At 41.4% G+C, this 25690-nt stretch overlaps 1 protein-coding gene and 1 pseudogene across 1 annotated transcript; both read left to right on the forward strand.

Annotated features, from left to right (window-relative positions):
* The first annotated feature begins 308 nt into the window (after positions 1–308).
* Positions 309–22760, forward strand: LOC143433703 (guanylate-binding protein 7). Its single transcript, XM_034500657.2, has 11 exons — positions 309–442; positions 9715–9910; positions 11497–11624; positions 13209–13318; positions 13922–14118; positions 15062–15307; positions 16550–16830; positions 17630–17842; positions 19019–19121; positions 19431–19624; positions 19883–22760. The coding sequence occupies exons 2-11, from the start codon at positions 9721–9723 to the stop codon at positions 20102–20104; spliced, it is 1884 nt and encodes a 627-aa protein (XP_034356548.1). The 5' UTR covers positions 309–442; positions 9715–9720; the 3' UTR covers positions 20105–22760.
* On the forward strand, positions 20691–22760 carry LOC117707228 (acyl-protein thioesterase 1 pseudogene; annotated as a pseudogene).
* Positions 22761–25690: the final 2930 nt, after the last annotated feature.

The following is a 25690-nucleotide window of genomic DNA, read 5'->3' on the forward strand; positions in this document are numbered from 1 at the left end:
TTAATATAGTATTAATATCATACATGGGTTGCAAATTTTTAAGTTAAAAACGTTTCATTTGCATTAACCTCTTGAAATAAGCCAGTGGCTCACGGTAGCAGGAGCTGGCATATTCCTGTTGCAACATTCTGTTATTTCCCAATAAAAGTCCGTATTTAGAGAATCAGCGAATTGTTTTCGTCTGTCTATCTGGCAAGGAAGACTGTAGATGTTCCTACCGTTTCCCAGCTTTTGTTTTCTTTCCTGGAAACGGTGCAAAAGCTTCTCAGAAAGTCAGCTTAAGCCTATGCAGTTTCAATTTCAGTTTTCTATCCCCCATAAATGCATGCAATGTCCGGTTTGACTCTGAGGTTTAAGAATAGAGCTTTCAGGAGGAATCAGTTGCAGTAGCAAACCTAACTGTGCTGAGCCTGGGTAGCAGAGAATCATCCGGTGCAGGAAGGTGAGTTCCCTGGGACTCGGTACCCAATGTACACATCTAAGGAGCTTCCTGGGTGATCCGGAGGTCCCAGGGCACAAACTGTACGCTGGGTGTAAGATGGCACTGGCAGGTAGACCGCAATCAGAGTCGGTTTGGTGGCCTCAGGGTATGTGGACAGTTGCTCAGAGCGGGAGGCGAGGCTACTGTAGTGCAGCCAGGCATGGGGGTTGAGAGTTTCCAACCGGAACATCAGCCCATTGCCGGCTCACTACTTCCCTGGTAAGAGGGTGAAGTCCCTTTTGGATCAAAGGGACATAACCCCAGGCTCCAGGCAGAGCTTCCTCCTCATCTACCACTGTGCTTAAGTGCCCCCGCCGCCACGTGCTCAGCCTGGAGTTGAAGAAGAGGCATCCCGGTAGCGAATCAGACAGGGAATTCCCTTTGGGCTCTGGTGCACCTCAGTGGTACCAGTGCACTCTCGCGCCCTGCGGTGGGATGTCAGTCCCATTCTTATTATTTAAAAGTTTGCGTTTTTTTCCTTTCTATTTTCACCCTTTATTTGGAAAACAGGGCAACATTAACTTTTAGATTTTCAAATGAATTAACATGGTAATAAAAGTATAGCCTGAATTTGAAGAGTAAGTGTTTTTCCAGTTTGTGGGTAGGAGGTGCAAGATCGTCTCCAAAGGAGAAGAGAACACATAGTTAAAAACAGCAGTAAAGCCTGAACCCCTTCATGTATTGTGAACTGTTTCAAAGTGTGGTCCATCCAAGGAAGGTTTCAGACAGGGTTTGGAGCTTGTGAAAAATCTAAGGCAGAAGCAGTTTTTACTGTCTTCCGTGTGACTCAGGCTACCTTTGGAAACCTTGGATTATTTACATGACCAATTGCAGTTAATTAATTCTACTCATTTAATGTGGATTTGAAACTTCTTAGTTGGGATAATACCCCAGACCTGCATAATAGCAGGGAGAAAAAAATAACATGTTCATCAATATGTTCATAATATAGATTGCACTGGTCTTTAAGTTAGTGTCTTTTGCAGAATTTAAAGGTGAACTTTCCCATTGACACCTACTCTAAATTGATGTTAAGTAAAAAAACACCTATAGTTCTTAAGATGCCACCAGAGGACAAACAGCACCCAGAGTGCAGGTTATATCATAACGGTGTGCCACTAATCAATTGAGAGTTGGTATTTCCCAATTAAGATATTTATCAGGTTAGAGAAGGTGAATTGGGGAAGTTGGTTCTATCAGGGAAATTTTGGTAGCAGGGTCTATTAAAGGGAGAGAGGCAAATAGGTGTTTATTCCCTGATCTACTGGGCAGCTTACAGACTTCCTAAGCATTTATTCAGCATGTAGGCATGACCTCTAGCACATATGAAAAGGAGACACAGTAGTGTTTAATAAGTAGGGTTCTTTTAAGAGATAATGCACTGTCAGAGCTTTGCCCATAGAAGTATTTATTTATGAGGATGTATTTTCAGAGAAATTAGCCACTGGAGAGAAATGGACGTGAAGCAGATGGGAGATGATGACTTGCCAGTGTAAGGCCACGAGCTTGTCACTTACCATTGTACAGAAAGTGAGCTGAAGGTCCTGGGGCTGATCTCAGTTGGTAGTGTGCTTGTCTAGCATTTGTGAAGCTCTGGCTTCAGTCCTCAGCTGCACAGAAACCGGGCATGCTCATCCATGCCCCTGGCCTGCAGGCAGTGGAAGCAACAGAAACAGTGTGTTTTGTTTTTTGGGTTTTTAATTTAATTTTTTCAATGTACTCACTTTATATCCCACTCACTGGCCCTCTCTCAGTCACCCTCTCCCACAATCCTTCCTTCATTCCCCTCCCCTTCTCCTCTGAGCAGGTGAGGCCCCTGGGTATTCCCCAACCCTTCCACTCCCTCTGAGGCCAGACAAGGCAACTCAGCTAGAAGAACATATCCCATGATCAGGCAACAGCTTTTGGATAGCCCCCACTCCAGTTGTTCGAGATCCATATGAAGACCAAGCTGCACATCTGCTGCATATGTACAGGGAGGCCTAGATCCAGCCTGTGTATGTTCTTTTGTTTGTGGTTCAGACTCTGAGAACCCCAAGGCTCCAGGTTAGTTGACTCTGTTGGTCTCCCTGTGGACTTCCTATCCCCTTTGGGTCCTGCAATCCTTCCTCCTGTTCTTTCATTAGAGTCCCCAAGCTCCACCCACTGTTTGGCTGTGGGTGTCTGCATCTGTCTGAGTCAGCTGCTGTGTGGAACCTCTCAGAGGACAACTTGCTCCTGTCTGCAAGCATAACAGAGTATCATTAATAGTGTCAGAGATTGGTGCTTGCCCATGGGGTCGTTCTCAAGTTGGGCCAGTTTTTGTTTGGCCATTACCTCAGTCTCTGTTCCCTCCCCAGTGCAGGCATTTCTTTTAGACAGGATACATTATGGGTTGAAAGTTTTGTGAATGGGTTGGTGTCTTTATCACTCTACTGGGGTTCCTTCCTGGCACGGGAGGTGGCCTCTTCAGGTCCCATATCCCCAATGTAGCAATAAAATCTTTTTTTTTTTTTTTTTTTTTTTTTTTTGTGGTGATTTTTTAATTTTTTTAAAATTTTTTTTTTTTTTTTTAGATATTTTATTTACACTTCAGATGCCATCCCCTTTCCCCATTCCCCCACCCCTTAGAAAACCCCTATGCCATGTCCCCTTTTCCTTTTTGCATTTATACATTGTTTTAAAATAATATTAATTATAAGCGTTATAAGTTTAGAATTGTTCAATCAGAGGTGTAACCCACTGACCAACCTAGATATAACAACTATCTTTGACTGGTGGAGATACATGAATATCTGCCACCCTGTCTCCCCCCTCTTTCTCTCTTTCATCACCTAGCTTCTCCTCTCCTTCTTCTTCTCCTCTTCTTACTCCTTTTCTTTCTCTCAGTACTCCTCCTACATATCACCCTTCCTGTTAAAATGAAACTTTTCTCTCAAAATACAATTAGAGCATAATTATGCCAATTTGTACCAGTGAGGTACAAGATAGTCCTAATACCCCGTCCATCATTTTGTTAACTAACCAGCACCTCTGTCATCTATCCTAACTAAAACATTTAGTTCTGAACCTGGCTTTAGGATGAATGTCAGCTGACGACCATCCACTCAAGTCTTTTCTCTTACTGTAAATAGCTATAAGTTTTCAACCCCATCAGAAATCCAGAATGACTGAGTTAACTATAATTGTGGGAAGCACAAAGCATAGCTTCTAAAACTTAGCCAATTTATAGAGACCTCTGAACACCTGAAAAGCCCCTATACTACCGAACGTTGGAGCATCTGTTCTTCAGCCTTCTGGCCCAGAATCATCTGACAGACCTTGGTGATGCAGGATTATTAAGGACTGATTACTCTGTCTAGACAGACATAATCAGTCAACTATTCTGCATGTGTGTCCTTTTCTGGACAGTAATTTGTCTGTAGATGGAGAGAGGCAATTCTTGCCTAGTGGCTGTTACCACACAACTGGAGTAACTCCAAGGATGCTCAATTTCTTCTTAGAATCCACGACAGGAAGCTGTCAGGAGCAGACAGGTCTCTAATCAATATGAACATTAATATATAAATATATGTAGCGTCAGTTCTATGGACTTCTGATGTTTTGAAAACCAACTATCCATGTAAGGTAACCTGGACTGTTGTCTGTTCACTCCTCTCAGCTATTTCTAAATAAAATATGGAAAACACCCTAACAATAAACTCAAAGGCATGAATTTGCTATAGTCCCTTAACTCATAGGTTAACCGTCCCAAATCAGTTAAAAAAGTTAAAAAAGGGCTGGGTCTAGGCATTCTATTCCTAAATGTGTTATACAGGCACAATGCCCATGAGCGTATCAATATTCATCTCATTTTTATATTAATAAGAGGCTCATACCAATGAAAACCTTAAATTTGAGGTCAAAGTAAATTTTGTACCATTTAAGAAATTATAACTTCATCTTGATAATAATTATACAGATTTCTACCAATAGGTTATGGCTATGCAATAAGTCCTAGCTAATCCCCCCTGTTCCAACAAAACCACTACTTGTCCCTAGAAAGACAGACCATTATTAACCACATTAGTCCCCAAGCTCAGGGAATAGGGGCCCTGACTCTTCTTTAACTTCTTCAAGCTGATTAAGGGCGTTGAGATTTTAGAAGAGGGGTGGGGGGAAGAGTAAGTTGATAAGCCTCTGATGCTGTGTCTTCACTGAATCCAGATGGAATTCCAGGACATCAGAGGTTTGGGCAGGTCTGCTCAGTATGCTTGATGAGTAGATACACCAAGGCTGTGTATTCTGCAATATACAATTCTCAGAACAAGTTTTAGTATCAAGAGAAAAAAAAATTTCCCACCCCCAGGGGGCTGACATTTTTTTTTAAAGATGTTAGTTCTGAAGACTTTTTTTTCCCGCTTGTTAAAATTGGTTGTAGTATTTACGTTTCAGATTTTATCCTCTTAGCCTACTTCCTCCCACCACCCAGAAACCTCCCATCCCATCCCCCTCCTCATGCTTCTATGAGGCAGTGACCACACCTACCCCCCCTCACTATCCCCTCCCTGCCCTCACATTCCCCCCACCCCCCACTGTGTGTCCATTTTTTTTTATGGGACCAAGGAACTCCTCTCCCACCTATGTCCAACAAGGCCATCCTCCCATACATATACCTCTGGAGTCTTGGGTCCCTCCCTATGTGTTTCCAGGCTGGTGGTTTAGACCCTGGGGGGCTCTGGTTGTTTGGTATTGTTGCTTTCCACCTGGGGTCAATAACCCTTTCTGCTCCTTCAGTCCTCTCACTAAGTTCTCCATTGGGAAACCCCTGATCATATCAGTGGTTAATTGTGAACACTGTCCTCTGAGTGTGTTAGTCTTTGGCTGACCTCTAAGGAGACAGCTATATCATGTTCCTCACATTATGCACTTCCAGCCATCCACAACAGTGTTTAGATTAGGTGGCTGTACATGGGTTGAATATCCAGGTGGAATGGTCTCCTGATGGCCCCTCCTTCAGTTTCTGTCTCATGTTTTGTTTCTCTATTTGCTCCCTTGAGCATTTTTGTTTCTCGTTCTAAGTAGAACTGAGGCATCCCTTCTTGGTCTTCCTTCTTCATGAGCTTCATGTAGTCTGTGGGTTGAGTCTTCGCTAATCCAAGCTTTTGGGCTAACATCCGTGGAGATATGTTTGTGTAACTATCTTCTTTTGGGGTTTTTGGAAGATTACTTTCTTGCTTTTTCTAGGTTGTAGTTTCTCTCCTTGTGTTGGAGTTTTCCACCAATTATTCTTTGAAGTGCTAGATTTGTGTTGAGATACTGTGTAAATTTGGATTTGTCATGGAATATTTTGGTTTCTCCATCAATAATGATTGACAGTTTTGCTGGGTATAGTAGTCTGGGCTGGCATTTGTGTTCTCTTAGGGTCTGTATGATATCGGTCCAGGATCTTCTGGCTTTTATGGTCTCTGGTGAGAAGTCTGGTGTAATTCTTATAGGTCTGCCTTTATATGTTACTTTGCCTTTTTCCCTTACTGCTTTTAGTATTTTTTCTTTGTTTTGTACATTTGATGTTTTGACTATTATATGGCGGGAAGTATTTCTTTTCTGGTCTAAACTATTTGGAGTTCTGTAAGCTTCTTGTATATTTATGGACATCTCTTTCTTTAGGTTAGGGAAGTTTTCCTCTATAATTTTGTTGAGGATATTTACTGGTCCTTTTAGTTGGGAATCTTCCCCCTCATCTATACCTATTATCCTTAGGTTTGGCCTTCTCATTGTGTCTTGGATTTCTTGTATATTTTGGGTTAGTAGCTTTTTGTATTTTGCATTTTCTTTGACAGTTGTGTCAATGTTTTCCATGGTATCTTCTGCACATGAGATTCTCTCTTCCATCTCTTGTATTCTGTTGGTGATACTTGTGTGTATGACTCCTGATCTTTTTAGGTTTTCTATCTCCAGGGTATTGTCCCTTTGTGATTTCTTTATTGTTTCTACTTCCATTTTTAGATCCTGCATGGTTCTGTTTAATTCCTTTTCCCGTTTGGTTGCATTTTCTTGCAATTCCTTAAGGGATTTTTGTGTTTCCTCTTTAAGGGTTTCTATCTGTCTACCAGTGCTCTCCTTAAGTTCTTTGAGAGTGTTATTTATGTCTTTCTTAAAGCCCTCTATCATCATCATAAGAAGTGATTTTAATTCTGATTCCTGCTTTTCTGGTGTGATGGGGTGTTCAGGGCTTGCTCTGATGGGGGAGCTGGGTTCTGATGTTGCCATGTAACTTTGGTTTCTGTTGCTTATGTTCTTGCTCTTGCCTTTTGCCATCTGGTTAACTCTAGTGCTGCCTGTACTTGCTGTCTCTGACTGAAGCCTGTCTTTCTAGCTATCTAGCTTGTGTCTGATCTCCTAGGGGTCCAGATGTCTCTGTGATCTTTTCTAGCTGCACTGATTACAGTGGTACCTCTAGGATGCCTCAGGATATGGTGCCTCCAAGGTAGTAGTCCAGCTAGGTGTCTGCTGTTCTGGGTGCAGTGTCTCCTCTAGAATATCTCAGAATATGTTGTCTGAAGCTCTGAGTTCATTTGTTCTTCTGTGGCTCTGGATTGAGTGGACCTTCCAGTATGTCTCAGGTGGAATCTGGGGTCCACACAACAGCAGACCTGGCAGAGGTCTGATCCAGGCCTCTGAGAACTAGTTTCTAAGACACTGTCCAAGTTAGAGCACCTGGGATTCCTGCTTCCTCTGGGTTCTTGGAGGTTGGGACAGAGCTGCCACCCAAGATCTGCTCAGTGCTCTATCCCAGACCGGAAGGAACCAGTGTTCTGGGCCAGGAGTGGGGAGTGACTTCCTGGGTCCTTTTGGTTCCCAGTTACTCCCTGTTTAGGGCGGGCCCTGCTGTCTGCTTACCTAAGATACTGCCTGAGTTCGAGCGCCTGGGATCCCTGCTTCCTCTGGGTTCTTGGATGTTGGGGACAGAGCTGCCACCCAAGATCTGCTCAGTACTCTGGCCCAGACCAGAAGGAACCAATGTTCCGGGCTAGGAGTGGGGAGTAGCAATAAAATCTTAAGACACCAGATAAGCTTTATTTTCTTAAATTGCTTCTGCTAAGTATTTTGTCCCATCAAGGAGAAAAGTAACTAACACATTGACCTTGTATCTTCTGGCCTTGGGAAATTCACTGATTGGTTGTGAGAATAATACATAGATCCCCTGGGATTTTCACACAAACGCATATGGACAGCAAACATATAGCAACTCCTATAAAGGAAAACATTTCATTGGGGGTGGCTTATAGCTCAAAGGTTTAGTCCATTGTTAGCATGGTGGAAAGCAAGGCAGCACACAGGTAGACGTGGTGCTAGAGGAGCTGAGAGATCTATATCTGGATTGGCAGGCAAAAGGAAGAGAGAAAACCACTGGGCCTGGCTTGAGTTTCTGAAACCTCAAAGCCCTCCCCCTCCCCACCTAACACATTTCCTCCGACAGAGTCACAGGTCTTAATATTTTCAAATAATGTCACTCCCTATGAGCCCATGGGGGCCCATTTTCATTCAAAATACCACTTCACTAAGACAGCTAGTGTAGAGCACCATGCCTTTCTCCAGGCTGGAGCTATGAGGGTGGGGCTGGGTGCCACTACATAACAAATATGTGTTATATAATGTAAGATAAGGAGTTTCTATCCCCTTGGCCAGTAATCCTTCCTCCTATTCTTCCTTCAGAGTCCCCAGGCTCCATCCACTGTTTGGCTGTGGGTATCTGTATCTGTCTGAGTCAGCTGCTGGGTGGAGCCTAGGACAACATGCCTTTAAGAATAACAGAGTATCATCAATAGTGTCAGGGATTGACTAATGCTTGCCCATGGAATGGCTCTCAAGTTGGGCTGGTTATTAGTTGGCCATTCCCTCAGTTTCAGTTCCATCCTCTGTGCCCATATTTCTTGAAGACACGATAAATTTTGGGTTGAAAGTTTTGTGGGTAGGTTGGTGTCTCTATTACTCCCCTGGGATTTCTGCCTGGCTACAGGAGAGGTCCTCTTCAGGTTTCATATCCCCAGTGTTGTGAGTCACAGCTAAGGTCACCCCCATTGATTCTTGGATGCCTCCCTTATCCCAGGTCTCTGTCTTTTCCTGGACATGTCTCCTACCACCTCCTCACTCTTGTCAGTTGCAGATTTCCATTCATTTTCATGGCTATTTAGTCATCTCTCCTGTCCTTCCCCACACCTGATCCTGATCCCCCCACCACCATTCTCCTCCTCATTCTCCTCCCTCTGTCTGCCTCTTACTACTATTTTATTCCTCCTTCTAAGTGAGATTCCTTGATTGGACTTTCCTTTTTTGTTTAGCTTCTTTGATTCTGTGGAGTGTAGCTTGGAACCTGTATTTTATGGCTACTATCCCACTTATAAGTGAATACATACCATACGTGTCCTTTTGGCACTGGGTTACTTCAGTCAGGATGATATCCTCAAATTCCACATTTGCCTGAAGAATTCATGATGTCTTTTAAAAAAAAAATAGCTGAATATTATTCCATTGTGTAGATGTAGCACATTCTCTTTATCCATTTTTCAGTTGAGGGGCGTCTAGGTTGCTTCCAGGTTCTGGCTATTAAAAATAAAGCTGCTATGAACATAGTTGAGCAAGTGTCTTTGTGGGATGTTGGAAGATCTTTTGGGTATTTTCCAAGCTGGGTTTTGAGGTAGAACTATTCCAAGATTTTTTTGAGAAACTGCCAAATTGATTTCCAAAGAGGTACTACAAGTGTGCACTCTCCACTTTGCTCCCTGGTACAGAACAACCTAGAGAAATAGCTAAAAGAAAATGAGTCATTGCCCTTAACCCAATGAAAAAAGCTTGCACCTGTCAAATGTAATATATGTCTTTGTAAAGAAAAACTTGACTGCCATGTATTCTTCTGGGGAAAAAAAACAAAAAACAACAAGAAGAACAAAAAAACCCAACCTTTTCCTGCCTGCTTGCCACACCTTGTGGTCTTAGAGTATAACATGAAACTGGAAACTGGACTCTGGACAGAAGCCTTCAGGAGCTATCCTGGCTTTGGGTCACTGGTGACTACATCTCCTCTCTTCCACTCCTGTTGCTTTGAAAGTGCTTATGCCAGAGAGATTCCTGAAACATTGTCACACAAGCCCAACAACAACAAAGAACAGTAATACTAAGTTGGCACACCCATTGCACAGACATATTGGCGTGCCACTAGAGGTGATTTAGAGATCTCATATTCAACTGAGAAGGCTTTTTGTGGTTTGCAGGTTACCATGACATCTGGTGCCAACATGGAAGCTCCCATCTGTCTAGTGAAAAATGAGAATGAAGAGCTGAGGGTGAACCCTGAAGCAGTAAACATTCTTGAGAGGATCACTCAGCCTGTGGTGGTGGTGGCCATTGTAGGACTGTACCGCACGGGGAAGTCCTACCTGATGAACCGCTTGGCAGGACAGAGCCATGGTGAGTGCTGTCCTCAGACAGGACAAAGGCTGTTTGGAATCATTGACAATGCAAAGTGAACATTCTCTCCTGCCCAGGTCAATCCTCAAAACCTTTCCTCCTCTCACCTTGCTTACCATGGAATCAATGAAAATGCAATTCATTGTGTTTATTTATTAAAATACAGAAGATGGAATGATGGAGGAAGCAAGAAAGGGAGGAAGGACTGCCTCTGTGAGACTGGAAAGGAGGGAGGGAGGACAGAGAACAGGAGGAGGGGGGATGGAAGAGAGGGAGGGAGAGAGGAAGGAAAGAGAACAGAAGGAGAGGGAGGGAGAGAGGAAGGAGAGAGAACAGAAGGAGAGGGAGGGAGAGTGGAAGGAGAGAGAACAGAGGGAGAGGGAGAGAGGGAGGGAAAAGAGAACAGGAGAGGGTGGGGACTGAAAGGGAGAGAGAGAAGGAGCGAGGATCTGTGTTTATGTTACATCTTATTTGAGATAACTCTGTTTTATGCCCTACTCATCACTTCAATAGCTATATCTATGATTCTCTTGAAAGCCTTTAAAATATGCATAATGCAACATACACAAGGTTACATAAAGTACAGCACATGGCATAATTAACAAATTCTTATTTCTTTACTAACCAGTTCAAAATGTTAAGCTTTGTGACATTCAAATGCTGTTTCATGTCATCTTATATTCTCCCAAGGCTTCTTATTTTCATAAAGCTTCCCCACTGATTTACAAAAACAGTTATAAAAATCTAAGTATGTATCTATAAAAATGAGCTCTCTTTGACCTATTGTTAAACTTCTTAAGGAGTATGCATATATGTAAATATTTTATAACACATATATGTATATCTTAATGTATCACAGTATCTATATTGGAAGTGTCCTGATGTTACTGGCTTCTTTTGCATAACAACCAGTTTGTCATAAGTATTATTAAATTACTGATTTTTAATTTAATAGCATGTTATGAAAATAACATTATTTATTGTGGTAAGCATTGATTTATTTCCAGAACTTATTTTGGAGGACAAGGCTTTCACACATAAGCTTGTCTTTATGTTGCCACATTTTTTTTGTATGAACTTCCCTTTGTATAACATAATCAGAAGTGAATCTCTGCGATTGCAGGACATTCATATGTGCAGTGTTTCTTGATGACGTTATACTTATTGCTTTTTAAACTTTATGTGTAGTTTATGTGTTTATTCATAGCAATAGAAAACTCTGCACTCCATTACAAAAAATTGTATCTGCTTTTAAATTTTGCTAGTGTAGTGAACGTGGTTCGATGCTACTAGCTTATAGAAAAGAGGGAAACAGCTCTTCATGTCTTGCAATTTGCATAGCTTGCTTTGTAAACTGCACACTCAAGTCTTTTAAAAGCCACAGCATCCTGTTTTCTTCTTATTGATCTCTTGACAATTTGCCCTTGTTGCACTACTTTCTTCTTCCTTTATAGACCATGTAGATACCCTTTCCCTCCTAATCCCTTGTACCTGAATAAGCTCAGCACTATTAAGGGTGGAACCTCTGCCTCCTATATTCCAAGGATTTACATAAACCCATGTTGCTTTCATATTCTCTCACACAGGCTTCAATCTGGGCACTACAGTTAGGTCTGAAACTAAGGGCATCTGGATGTGGTGTCTACCTCACCCCAGCAAGCCCAAACACACACTCGTGCTTCTGGACACAGAGGGTTTAGGTGATGTGGAAAAGGTAAGTCTGGATCTAGTTGTGGACCATTTGCCTGCTGCTTTAGTCCAATTTCTGTGCTGATTGCAAGAATTGCAACCAAGTTATTGATAGGGAGAATAAGCTCCTTCCCTTGGTGAAGGTACTGCTTTGATAAACTCAGACACTTTTTTGTAATGGAGGATAGTCTTGTCTTGACACTTGGGTGAGTAAAACAGTCCAATAAATATGTATCGAGAAGCTGAATTTCAGGGTTTCATACTATATACCACAAGTCCTGCAGTGGAAGGCACAGATACATAGCTTAGTCCAGGAGGAAGCAGGCATACACTCTGAGATCAGTACAAGGTGATGTGGGTTCACAGAAGTAGACAATTAACCAAGTTATCTGATTGTGTAATCCTTCCTGAAGGCAAGCTGTCACCTTTGAGGTTATTGAAAATTGTAATCTAACTGTAGGTAGTAGCAATAGCCTTAGATCTCCATTACTGTTAACATAGGGGTAACCATTTCATTGTGGCATATAAAATTCCCAATAATCAACCCTGTATTAAACCAAGATGAATTCTTGTGCAAGCAAGTTGGTGTCTGCCCTAAGCTTTGCTTCTATTGATCTGAATTCAGTAGTTTTAGGGATATCAAAATGAGCATTTGAAAAAAAAATGCCCTCAGAATATAAAAAGGCTTCCTGCCTCCTACGTCCCATCTAATAAACCCAAAATTCATATTATTGTGCACACAAACAAGGGAAAGACACCGTAGCATACCACGATGATAGGGTTTGACCCACTGGCTCCGACATTTCTGGACAGGATAGCATCTAACTCTGTTTACCTGACCTTCCCAGCATCATATCTCACCTCGAATCTTGACTTCCTGCCCCAACTTTCAAGTCCTCCCACATAGCAACCGCTTCAGACAAAGTATGTGTGCAATGCATTCATATGGCATGTGCTTTATGATTTTTTATTTGCAGAGTATTTATCTTCCCACATGTGTGATTTATTACATCTGTAATTACGCCTACTAATAACTATTTTTTTTTTAAAAGGCTGTTTTTATACTGTCGCCATCGTATCCCAATTACAGTCACATAAGTCTAAAGTTACATAGAGCCTTTCTTGCCACTTATTAAAATTAATTATTTTTCTTCTCTAATAACATTTCATTCTACTTTTGGCACAGGTGATCATCATAGTTGTGTTTCTAGATGTACGAGACTTCTTGCCCGTCCCTATTGTTATATGACAGCTTGCATTCACACGGCTCAATGTAGTCCATGAGATTCTGGAGATGTTCCATGAATAGTAGTCTAATTTCAGACGTTAATATGACATAACCAATGAACTGTTAATGAAATAGTGTGTTACTCCTATGCACATATTTCATTGTGTTTAAGCACTACAGCAAACATTTTTCATATTTTGACAATGCCTGATTTCGGTTGTGGAAACTGGTAAGGGTCTGTTTCAATATTGAAAAGGAAACATGAATTTGTTTTTCTTCATTCTATTATTCTGCTGTGTTTCTGCTTAAGCAGCAAATAAACAAATGGGTGAAAGAATGGAGGTTAGAGTCTGAAGTCCTTTGCCCTTTTGTGCTCTCCAGGGTGACTCTAAGAACGACTCATGGATCTTTGCCCTGGCTGTGCTTCTAAGTAGCACCTTTGTCTACAACAGCATGAGCACCATCAACCACCAGGCCCTGGAGCAGCTGCAGTATCCTTCCAGGCACCGATCCACCATGTTTTGTTGACTTAAGATAATGACAACAGGGCACATTGCATACTGGGTTCTTAGGATTTAGGAAAAGGGTGTTGTACTGGCTGGTTTTGTGTGCCAACTTGACACAAGCTGGAGTTATCACAGAGAAAGAAACCTCCTTTGAAGAAATGCCTCCATGACATCCAACTGTAAGGCATTGTCTTAATTAGTGATCAAGGTGGGAGGGCCCATTGTGAATAGTGCCATTCCTGGGCTGCTAGTCCTGGGTTCTATAAGAAAACAAGTTGAGCTAGCCAAAGGAAGCAAGCCAGTAAGCAGTACCCCTCCATGGCCTCTACATCAGCTCCTGCCTCCAGGTTCCTACCCTGTGTGAGTTCCTGTCCTGACTTACTTTGGAGATGAACAGCAATGTGGAAGTGTAAGCTGAATAAACCCTTTTCCTTTCCAACTTGCTTCTTGGTCATGATGTTGTGTGCAGGAATAGAAACCCTGGCTAAGACAGGTATGCAGGACAAATAGAGTGCTTGTAAAATGGATTTGTAAGAGAAATCTAGGAAGCATAAAGTGGTACCATTTATTCCTTAGCTAAGGTCCCAGCTATGTCACAGAACTGACGGAGCTGATCAGGGCAAAATCCACTTTACAATCTGAAGAAGTAGATGACTCTGATGAGTTTGTAAGTTTCTTTCCAGACTTTATCTGGACTGTTCGAGATTTTGTTCTGGAGCTGAAGTTAGATGGACGTGTCATCACAGAAGACGAGTACCTGGAGAATGCCCTGAAGCTGATTCCAGGTACCAAAGCCTAGCTTGGATGGGAACAGCTCTAGCTATCTTGTTCGGAGTTTGGCATAAGTGTTGATTTGACACTGACATAAGCTCAAAGCCAACAATAGCTGATGATAGCTAAGAAGCAATTGGGGAACATTTTTCAAGGTTATTATCCTGGGACATCTTTAGCTGCCGGAGTTTAAGGGCAAAGGAAACAATGAGACACAAATGTTGGACCTAATGGTCTCAAGCCAATTAATAGTGAAAAAAGTTAGTTGGATGGTAATACATTATATGATGTACACGCCCCACACATTGTGCTCCTTATAAAGGATTTCTGTGTCCCACCCCCATCTCTCTATATATACAAACATATATATGTACATATATGTATTCTCTCCACATATATATTCTCTCTCTACATATGTATGTGTCTGTGTGTCTCTCTGTATGTAGTGTGTGTACTAATCTTAGCCCAATATATATATATATATATAATTTATCTTTCTACACACACACAAACACACACACACACACACACACTTAGAGTTTACAGATCACATAAAATTCCATAAAACGAAGAGGCATCTCACTCTTCTCTTGACAGTCTTACAGTTAATATATATATACAGCACCTCATAGTGTGGTTGCCCCCAACCATAAAATTCTTTCACTTTTACTTTCTAACTGTAAATTTGCTACTGTTATGAGTCATAATGTAAATCTGTGTTTTCCAATGGTCTTCAATGACCCCTGTGAAAAGGCCATTTGACCTCCAAAGCGGTCGTGACCCACAGGTTGAGAACCACTGCCATTCAAATGAAGAGTAGCCATGTGGGAACATTATAGCAGACTGAGAAATAAAAGAACAGCTGTGATCCCAAGCTCCCTGGAAAGGAAAACATGGGGCCCCTAGCCTGAAGACTGTCTTTTCAAAGAACAAATTTCATTTATATGTATTTTACAGGCAGGAGTCTCAAAGCCCAAAATTCTAACCTGCCTAGAGAATGCATTATACACTTCTTTCCAAGACGGAAGTGCTTTGTCTTTGATCGGCCTACAAAAGAGAAAGAGCTCTTAGTACATGTTGAGGAAATGCCAGAGGACCAGTTGGATCACAATTTCCAAGTGCAATCAAAAGTATTCTGTTCTTACATCTTCTCCAATGCAAAGGCCAAGACTTTGAAAGAGGGAATCATTGTCAATGGAAACCGTGAGTCACCCTTGCCTCAGTTAATATCTCTTTACTTTAAAACAGTGTATTGTAAAACATTGATTATATGTTAGTATCTGATGTGACCACAACGAAACAGCTGTTCATGGCTACTCAGAAAATTTTTTTCTAAGAAGGACAAAATTTTAAGAAAAATATTGTCTCTTGACATGAGGCTTTACTGAGATCTAATACATGTTAAAACATCCAACACATGATTAATGAAGCAAGATGAAGGTTAAAGAGGGAACTCATGTGTTTGAAGTAATGTAAAGGACACTTGCATTTCTTTGTCTGGCTAGAAAGGACAGTTCTAAAGTAGGTAAGAGGCTAAGGTTCCTAAAAGTTTATTGTGAGTCTGAGATTTAAAAAAAAAAAATCAGTATTTTTGGCTAGGATGATGGCTCAGTCAGTAGAGTGCTTAGCTTGCAAGCTTGCATTCAACCCCCAGATTCCACCTACAGAATTGAGAGTGGGTTGTACAGATCAGGAACTGGGGGCCTGGCAGAGGCAGGCAGGTTCTGGGGGCCAGTTTGTCTACTTTTAGCCAGTGAGAGACTTTGTCTCAATAAAATATATAAAATTAAAAGCAGCGAGGGCGTCATAAACAGACTCTGATGAGTTGCCTCCTTCAGCCATAATATAAGGGGAGGTGCCTAATCTTATTGTAACTTGATATGCCATGTTTGGTTGCTATCCCTGGGAGGCTTGTCCTTTTCAGAATGAAAATAGAGGGGGTAATAAATGAAGAGGAAAAAGGTGAGGAGGGCAGTAAGGGAGGAGGTAGGAGGGCAGAGATGAAGGGGTAACTGCAGTCAGAATGTAATATATGGGAGAATAAATTAATAGAAAACATAAAATTTAAAGGAGGGATGGCATTTGAGGCAACAAAGGTTATTTGGTTTTCACACACGTACATACCCCCCCCACACACACACAAGATAACTATTGTCCTATATACACATATCCTTCAATGAAATGGCTCCAGACAGTCACATGAAGCCCAGACTGAGAGCTGCTCCTCACACAATTCTCTGTTATTGTCCTGAAATTTTTGAATTCTTTTAAAAAACAGATTATCACTTTCATTTGAGGCTGGGTCCCCACAAATAGGTCTTTGCTCTCATTCATGAAATTTTCATTGCATTGCGTAAGCACTCTACTTCGTTGCTGATTCATGAATCATGTGAAATTAACCAAAGCTAGTTTGATATTTAGCCTTAAATTCCATTCCTTGGTCAGGACTGGCGACTCTGGTGACAACCTACTTGGGTGCTATCAATAGTGGAGCGGTGCCATGTTTAGAGAATGCAGTGACAACTCTGGCCCAGCGTGAGAACTCCATAGCAGTGCAGAAGGCAGCTGACCACTACAGTGAGCAGATGGGCCAGCGAGTGAGGCTTCCCACAGACACGCTCCAGGAGCTGCTGCATGTGCATGCAGCCTGTGAGAAGGAAGCCATTGCTGTCTTCATGGAGCACTCCTTCAAGGATGAAAATCAGCAGTTCCAGAAAGAATTGGTGGTACTGTGACTGTGTCTTTCTTTTCTGTTCTGGATTCCCATCTTTAGGAGTATTGATTAACAGTTGCCATGGTGACCTTGTCCATCTCTGTTCTTGTGAGTGACAGGGTTCTACAGGATCCAAAGTCAGGGACTTGATTGTTTTTTTTACCGGTGCAGTGGAATTTTCAATGAACCTTTCAGCATGAAAAAGCACATGTGTGTTAGCTCAGTTTTGTAGATTATAAGTACAGTGCAGGGAGGCTAGACTGCTCTGCTCAGGCTATCAGAGGACAGAAACAAGTTGTAAAGTGAGTTCAGCTCTTGAGAGTCTCCTAACTCAAGAGCGTCCCCCGGACTGTAATATATACAACACAATATGGTGTTGTTATGTCTCCACACACCCATATCCTCCATGGAGAAATTAATGACGGGTTCATAAACCTATAAAAAATTCCCGTCACCATGCCAAGTTGCTTTTCCATGATACATTTTTTTCTATGAGTCTCTGGAGGAAACTCCCTGCCCACCATGTTCCATTGCTCAGTTGGTGGTAGCTTCACAGTTAATCTCAGTGTCACTGAAAGAGCCTGCGGTTCTGCCATTTGTCCTTGTTATTTCACAGGGGATGAGCCTCCCCATAGGAAGGGTGGGAGATTTCAGAGCTTACTTAGACAGTTGCTCAGAGACTCTGGGACTGAAGAGAGTTTTCTAACTCATGCTGTACTTTTCACAGCTGCGTTTATTACTTGCTTAAAGACCACAGTTGGATTTGTGTTCTAACAGCTTCCTTTTCTGATATCTCAATGATCCCCTGACAGATCACAATAGAGAAAAAAAAGAAAGATTTCTTGCAACAGAATGAAGCAGCATCTCTCAGTTACTGCCAGGCTGAGATGGACAAGCTCTCAGAGTCCCTGAGGGAGAGCATCTCACGTGGGGCTTTCTCTGTTCCTGGGGGCCACAGTCTCTACCTAGAGGCCAGAAAGGAGATTGAACAGGACTATGAGCGAGTGCCCAGGAAGGGAGTAAAGGTGAGAGAAGAGGGTGAGGGTGGGTTTAGGGTTGCCAGAAAGTCTCTTCCTTCTTAGAACTCAGTTGAACTGTTGGTGAGGCAAGGAAAGAGCAAGTCAACCTATGCACTTCCAGCTTCTCTAGATCCAGAATAAATTATTCTTATTTATTTATTTAAAAATTTTATTATATTTTATTTTATTGTTATACTGTGTTATGTTAAGAAAATTTCACACACACACACACACACACACACACACACACACACGGGGTATGATGAACATATCTCCCATATCTCTTTATCCTTGTTTTTCCAAGAACCCCAAAATTAGTCTTTTCCCCAAAGTAGATTAAAATAAATAGTTCTGACTGGAATAGAACAATTGTTTCTGAACTAAATACATGGGATTTGAAGGTCAAAGATGCATTTGCCCATGAGATATTGATGATCTTGCCTCAGATATAAATAGTTCTTTGGCTACATCAGGGTAAGAATTATCCTTGCATAAACAGTGAACAGAAATAACAATTCAATTAGTATTATCATGGCTGTAATAATAATAATGTTCATATATTCAATACCCTCTTTTTTAAAGATTTATTTATTTATTTATTTAATGTATATGAGCACACTGTCCTTGACCCACCAGAAAAGGGCATCAGATCCCATTACAGATGGTTATGAGCCACCATGTAGTTGCTGGGAATTGAACTTATAACCTTTGGAAGGGCAGCTGGTGCTCTTAACCATTGAGCCATCACTCCAGCCCCCTCAACACTCTCATTTAAAGCTTTAGTTCCCATTGTGTTGTTCTGAGATGGAATCCTGATGTAACCAGACCAGACTGGCACTGAATTTGCAGTACCATGACCTTAGCCTCCCCAGTGTTAGCATTACAGACATGAGCCACCAGGCCCAGACTTTAATACCCTTACATGACAGATCTTATCAGTAACCTGAAAGCGCATGCCACTTGGGACTTTACAATTCAATCCCCAGAATAAGGGTATAATGATGTGCTACCTTTGTGCACATTTAAGAGCTGGGGAATGGGATGGCTGAGATGCTAATGCATTTTAAGGCCACAGAAGAACAGGTAGGGCAGCTGAGTGTACTGAGCAGCCATGCAAACCTCAGAAGTCAGTTCTGACATGTGATTTTGTGACCTGACAGTTTGTCCTGATTGTTTCACCAGGCAAATCATGTCCTTCAGAACTTCCTACAGTCACAGATTCCCATAGAGGATTCCATTCTACAGTCGGACAAAGCCCTCACTGATGGCCAGAAGGCCATGGAAGGTACATGAGAGGGCTCGGCTCTCACAGCAAGTGGGAGGCTTCCACTAAGCCTGCTGACTGATGAACAGGGAGATCTTCTAACATAGGTTTAACACTTCTGCAAATCTGAAATTAAGAAGGTTTTGGTATGGTCTCACTCGGGGACTGTGGCAGGCACCTTTTGGCATCATTCTGAAATGTGTTCTGGAGTTTTGGTAGCTAGAATTCAGACTTCTCTCTTGTTTTGAAATCAGCTATGTCTCTGAACCCAAGAAGGAGAGCTCAGTCCTGACCCTTGTGTCTTGCCTCTCTTAAACTTTTGTGGGACAGCTGAGCGGGCTCAGAAGGAGGCGGCTGAGAAGGAGCAGGAGCTACTAAGACAGCAGCAAAAGGAGACGCAGCAGGTGATGGAGGCTCAAGAGAGAACCTACAAGGAAAATATGGCCCAGCTGCATGAGAAGATGGAGACAGAAAGACAGAACATTCTGAGAGAGCAAGAGGAGAGGCTGGAACACAAGTTGAAGGTAAGACTGAGTGGACCCCTGAACTTCTCAGATGGACAGTACCCAGGTCTGGCCTTGTCCACCATCTCTCACTCTTCTGAGTGGTACAGAGGGAATCCAGACTGTTTTGAGTCATCTCTCATAACTCAGGAATCAGGCAAATTCATCAGGGAGCATGTTTTGGTGGAGAGATAGACATGTCCTTAACTCCCTGAATTCCAAGTACAAACCTCCCAACTTCAGTAGGCACAGTTTCCAAGTGTATTTTTCTTTTTATAGATCCAAGAAGACATGCTTAATGAGGGCTTTAAAAGGAAATGCGAAGCAATGGATTCAGAGATAAGCCGACTACAAAAAGAGATTCAAAAAAATAATGATAAGAGTGGCTCAGTGTTTGCGCAACTCTTAGATGGGTTTGGAGATGTGTTAATTTCAGTATTGCCTGGTGCTGGTAAGTATCTCGGTCTAGGGATGAAATTTTTAGGCAGCCAAATAAAATAGGCAAAGAATTTTTGTTGGAAAACTGTAGGTATGGCTTTCCCCACCCCCAGAGACTCATTTTTGAAGTCCATCTCACATTAATTTCATTTATTAATTTTCAAAAAACAAGAATATAGGTCACTCTCCATATGCTGATGGCAAAGCCCCAGCAGAGTATATTTTAGTATTTTGCTGCACTAGTTGGGGTCCTAAGGCTGAAAGGAAAACTGGACACATGCCCCCATCCCTAACCCAGAAGCAATGTCCAATTGATAACCTCTTACGAATGAAAATTTATTTTTCTCCATTAGAGCTTCTTTGGGGAAACAGATTACTCCTTCTTGTGGAGTGGACTGTAAGTCAGTATCTGAGGGGGTGGATCCAGATGAGAGGGGAGGTGGGGAGGAACTGGGAGGAGCCAATGGAGGGGAAAGTGTGGTCAGGATGTATGTTAATGTGAGGGGAAAAACCCATTTCCAATGAAAGGGAAAACTGTAAAAGTAATCCATTAAGCTTTTTTCTTATATGATGGGTGCTGTCCCCCAGCTTGTGGCTATGCAGCAGCAATGCGCCTGCCCTGCTACCTGCTGCTGTGCCTGCTTCCCATATGGCCATGCCTTCTTGGTTTGCTGTTGGACTTTCTCCAGATTTCCAGGAGGACAAATCTGGAATTAAACAGGTTGCAGGAAATGTAAAAGCTTTGATGGATCAAGATGTGAATGGATGGCATTCCTTTTAACAGTATTATCTGGGGTGTGTTTTCTCAGGGAGGGAACTGATCTTTCTATTATGCTCTTAGGGCCCAGCAGAAACTTCAGGGCGCCAGTGGGGTCCGTTGTAGGCTCCCACTTCTGGCTTCTTCTCCACAGGCACCAATAGGCTGTCAGTAGCGCTAACAGATATTTTTGTTCTCCAGTGCCATGGAGATTGTGACCCTTTAGTTCCTCTAACATTGTTTCTCTTACTGCTGAAAAAGTAACAGCTCTGGTAAATGCAGCCAATGTAACCTTCCCAGCCTATGATGCTTTGGTGCACGGCTTATGTCAGCAGGAAATGATGGATCTCAGACAGTTCATTGATAAACTTCTACCTCCAATGATTGACATCACTAAGAGCCTTGTGTAGGACATTGGCCGGCATGTAGTAGAGCACAAACCTTTCCCCATACCTGATGGGAACACGTCTAATGTCTGCAGTGTTAAAATGGTTTGCAGATACATACCAGTAAGACAGACTAAATGATCTCTTCCTCATGGGAAATGTATGATACTTTAATTTTTACACATATATCTGTATTATGCAATCCAGAATATTCAAGTGTTAAAGAAGTAAGTTGCTATCTTCTTTTTCTTAAATTAATCCAGCAGAGTCTTGATACATCATTTGAAAATTACAAATAAGCTCACTGAAAAAGAAAATCAGGTCTAAATAAACCATTAGGATGTAAATGACTTCTTATTTTTGTGAATTAGGCTATGATTTTACTCCACAATTTTATAGTCTCCATGCAATGTCTGTTTTTACATGTGTATTCATATATGGATGATTATAATGCATATGAACGAGATGGTATTACAGTAACCCTAATACTAGGGATAATGCTTTTAAAGTGCCAAAAAAGTCATATTGCTCTCTTAGTTAATGGTCCTTTGATTGGGGGACAAGGCTTTCCTTTTCTGCTATTTAATTTTTCTTCTCTCAAGAAACAAAAGATGTTTGATTTCTTTCTTTCTTGATTTTCTATAGAAGTCCAATATTGCCTCTCTGACATAAAAACCTACCAATAGATACTATCATTTCACATTTTCAAACACAGACATAGTATTTCAAATTTCAGTAATGTGAAAAGAAGCAAAGATGACTTAAGCTTCTGTATTAAGTAACTGCACATCAGTCCAGCTTTAGACTGCAGCGTTATCAGAGTCTTCAGTCCTGGGAATAAATAAAGTCCTGTGGCTGTATTTTTTGGTAAAGAACTGAAAGGGTAAATAAAATCTTGTTATGGTCAGAAATAAATACTTCAGATCAGTTTTGAAATCTAATTCTAAAACATTTACAACTTAAGGAAGAGTCTGAGTTTACATTTTCTGTGCATCTGTTATGATTAAAACCAAATACTGTTCAAAATGAGCAACTAAAAACTTTTATTTTTATCTGGTCATGATCTAATTTGAAAAAAAAGTTTGAGAATAAGTCTCTTGTGCATACATTAAAATAGCAATAACTTGAATTTAAGGTATCCAGAATATTGGTGAAAATTATTTAAATTAATTTGTAGATAATAAAGACTGATTCTGAATATGTTGCAAAATTATGGTTATTATGAAGTGTTGCTTTTGTTGCTTGCTTGCTGTGTATCACCTGGCTAAGAGGATGCTAAGAAGCATCTTTATGAATGGGTGCTAACTGATGTGAAGATCACTTGTATGGACTAGACAGACTATTAATGATGAAGCCATGTGCTCATGTTTGGATTTAAAACAATTTCAAACAATCACTTGCTATTTTGCTTTCCTTCTAAGAACATAAACTTATTTTAGTTAGACCATCAGCAAAATTTTATTTGGGGTAAGATATTTTCCATTGAATTCTTGTGCTGTAATGTGGGAAAATGTCATGTTTTTTTTCACAGTTTCCATCAATGTGAAATAAAATTTAATTTTGGCAAAAAAGTCTATATGATATGTGTGTTTGTGTGTAGAATATATGTTAGTGTAGGTATGAGGGACACCTCCCATTGTCTCTCCTCACCTTCCACCTTGTGTGAGACAGGGTCTCTTATTTGTTTGTTTGTGCATTACTTCCTGTTGCTTACCCCAGGCTAGCTGACCAAGTTCTCTGAGGCTCTTGAACCACTGACTTCTCTCACAGGGTCCCTGGAAACCACCATGGCCCTCTGGAACTTCAGCCCTCTTTCTTTATATCGACTTCTACTGAGGAAGCAGATGTCAAGGTTCCTTGAGTAACCTTTCTTGTCCCAGTGGTTAGATATCAATGAGTTTTGGTTCTCATAAAAATTTGACACTAGGTTTATGGTTAGAAAAAACCCCATGTCATGCTGAGTCACCTACATATGACATCACTACAGCAAGATTATAAGGAAACTCTCTGAAGTCTCATGGACAGATGGAGAAAGACACTGTGAAGCTCTAAGAAATGAATTGTGGCCTTAAAGTGTTACCTGAATCAGGTTCCCCTCTGGAGTGGGGAAAAGGAAGGTCCTGGCCCTTCACCAGGCACAGCTGGCCTGAGCAAGGGAGCCTGCCATTCCTTGTGCCCTGTTCGTTTAAGAGTATGAAGTTTTGTTTCTTCTAACTCTACTCCAGACCCCACTGGCCACCATTCCTGCCCACTTTTATCCTAAGTGACACTCATTTTGTTACTTTTTCCAAAGTCAGGGCTTGTTCTGCTAAGTCACCAGTTCTTAAAGTAGTTCTCCCAAATTCGGGCAATTAAAAAGCTCACTAAGGGCACCCAAATCTTTCTTATTGAAGTGCATTGCACAGTGCGTATTGTAGAATATTTTAAGCAAATCAATATATGAATAAAAGCAAATTACTGTGAATAAAGTTTAAAATTGCCCAACTCTTACCTGCTATTGACATTACACTTTATGTTTGATTTATTTTGTAGCAACAAGCATGGCCCACTTTTGTTTTGTTTGGTGACTCTATCATAGCCATGGTTTCTCTCTAAGTCTGCATGCCAGCACAATCCCTCATGCTAAGCAGGCGCTTCTGTCTAAACTGCTGTAACTCACCTGTGCCCAGCTAAACCCTGGTACAACAGCTTTGTACACAATTCCTATTTATTAAATCTCTCTCTGCCACATAAATAAGTTGAAAATCAACCCCAACCCATACCCAGGGATTGCCTCTTGCAATGAAAGCCACACAATTGTTGTAAATGCATAATTCTATAGTTATAAAAACAATTCATAGTTAGTAAAAATAAATTCATAGTAAAGGAAAAAAAAAAAAAAAAGAGTAGTTAGTTCCAGCAAGACAGCTCAGCAGATATAGGTGTCTGCTACCAAGCCAGATAACATGACAATTCATGCCCATGGCCCACACGGTGGGAGGAAAGAAGTGGCTTCTGCAAGTTGTCTTTGATTTCCACATGCATACTGTAGTGAGTGGGAATTCACATGTGGACATGTGTCAACACATGCCCAACTGTGCACATAAGCACACAGGAAACAAATATAACTTTTAAAATTGTAAAACAGAGACCAGCTTTGGGTGTCATTCCTCAAGAATCACCCACTGTTTTTGAAACAGTCTCTCTTGGGGACCTTGGGGCATACTGATTAGGCAAGGCTGTCTGGCCTGAAAGCTCTGGGAGGCTGTGAATCCATCTCCCCAGAAGTGAGAGTCCCAGCATGTGCCACTGTGTGCAGATATTTTTGTAAGTGTTAAGGGTTGAGTTCAAGTTCTTATGCTAACATAGTAAGGACTTTACCAGCTAAGCTATCGTTGAAGCCTCATATTCTTCCCTCCATCCCTCCTTCCTTCTTTTCCTTTCCTTTCCTTTCCTTTTCTTTCTCTTTCTTTCTTTCTTTCTTTCTTTCTTTCTTTCTTTCTTTCTTTCTTTCTTTCTTTCTTTCCTTCTTCTTTGAATCAGTATGAAGCTATGGTTCTGAAGGCCTTGAAGTGATAAAAACATATATGAAAAACATAAATGGACAGCTTTACCAATACATTTTAATAGGTCTGTCATTAAAGTCAAAATTCTAAAACTTCTTAACCTTTAGTAAACTACCTTTGACAAGTACTGGAGAAACATGTGTAGAACAAAGATTAATAACCTACAAATAAATCAGATATGACAGACTATCAAGAGAAGCCAATCTACCTCTATTCAGATTTCACATTTGATCTTGGAACTTAGGATGGAAACATTCTCTTCAACTGTTTGCCAGGAATCTCTTATCAGGGGACAGTGACAAAGATATAAGGTTGAGTCTAAGGTCTGTTGTTCCTGTGGTTGTGGTGACATGCATCAAGTGATACTTACCTGAGGGTGGCCAAGGGGCAAAGACATCGTCCCCTGAGCAATTAATGACAAAATCACATTCACAGCTGTACTTAGATACCTTGTGCACCATCCCTAGAATCAGTTCCACGCTCTAGTTCACACCCATTCAGCTCTTTCCCTTTGTTCGAAGAATGCATAGAAACTTTAACTATTGCATTTTCAGTATACACAGTCTGTTCCCTGGGCAGATGAAGATTACAGCAGGACAGGACTGTGTCCATTCATATGGAGAGACATCAGTATGTGTGCAGTGGAACTGTTATGTGGGAAAGTCTCTTGATGGACAGACATGTACATTTTGAAAAATTAATTCTTTTATTATTTTGCATTCAGAATTTCCCCCTCCTCCTTGTCACCCCCTCCTTGACTTCTTCATCCCATCCCCCCTCTCCTTTGCCTCTGAGAGGGTACACCCTCTCCTCCCACCAGGGGGCATGCCCCTCCCCTAGGACAAGTCTACAGGATTAGGTACATCCTCTTCTACTGAGGAGTGCATTTTTAAGGAGAGGATTTCTTTACTCACATGTGTCTTTTTTTCCTCTCTCCACTTTCCTTTAAATTGTACATAAA

The sequence above is a fragment of the Arvicanthis niloticus genome, chromosome 4, assembly GCF_011762505.2.
Source record: "Arvicanthis niloticus isolate mArvNil1 chromosome 4, mArvNil1.pat.X, whole genome shotgun sequence".
Lineage (NCBI taxonomy): Eukaryota > Metazoa > Chordata > Mammalia > Rodentia > Muridae > Arvicanthis > Arvicanthis niloticus.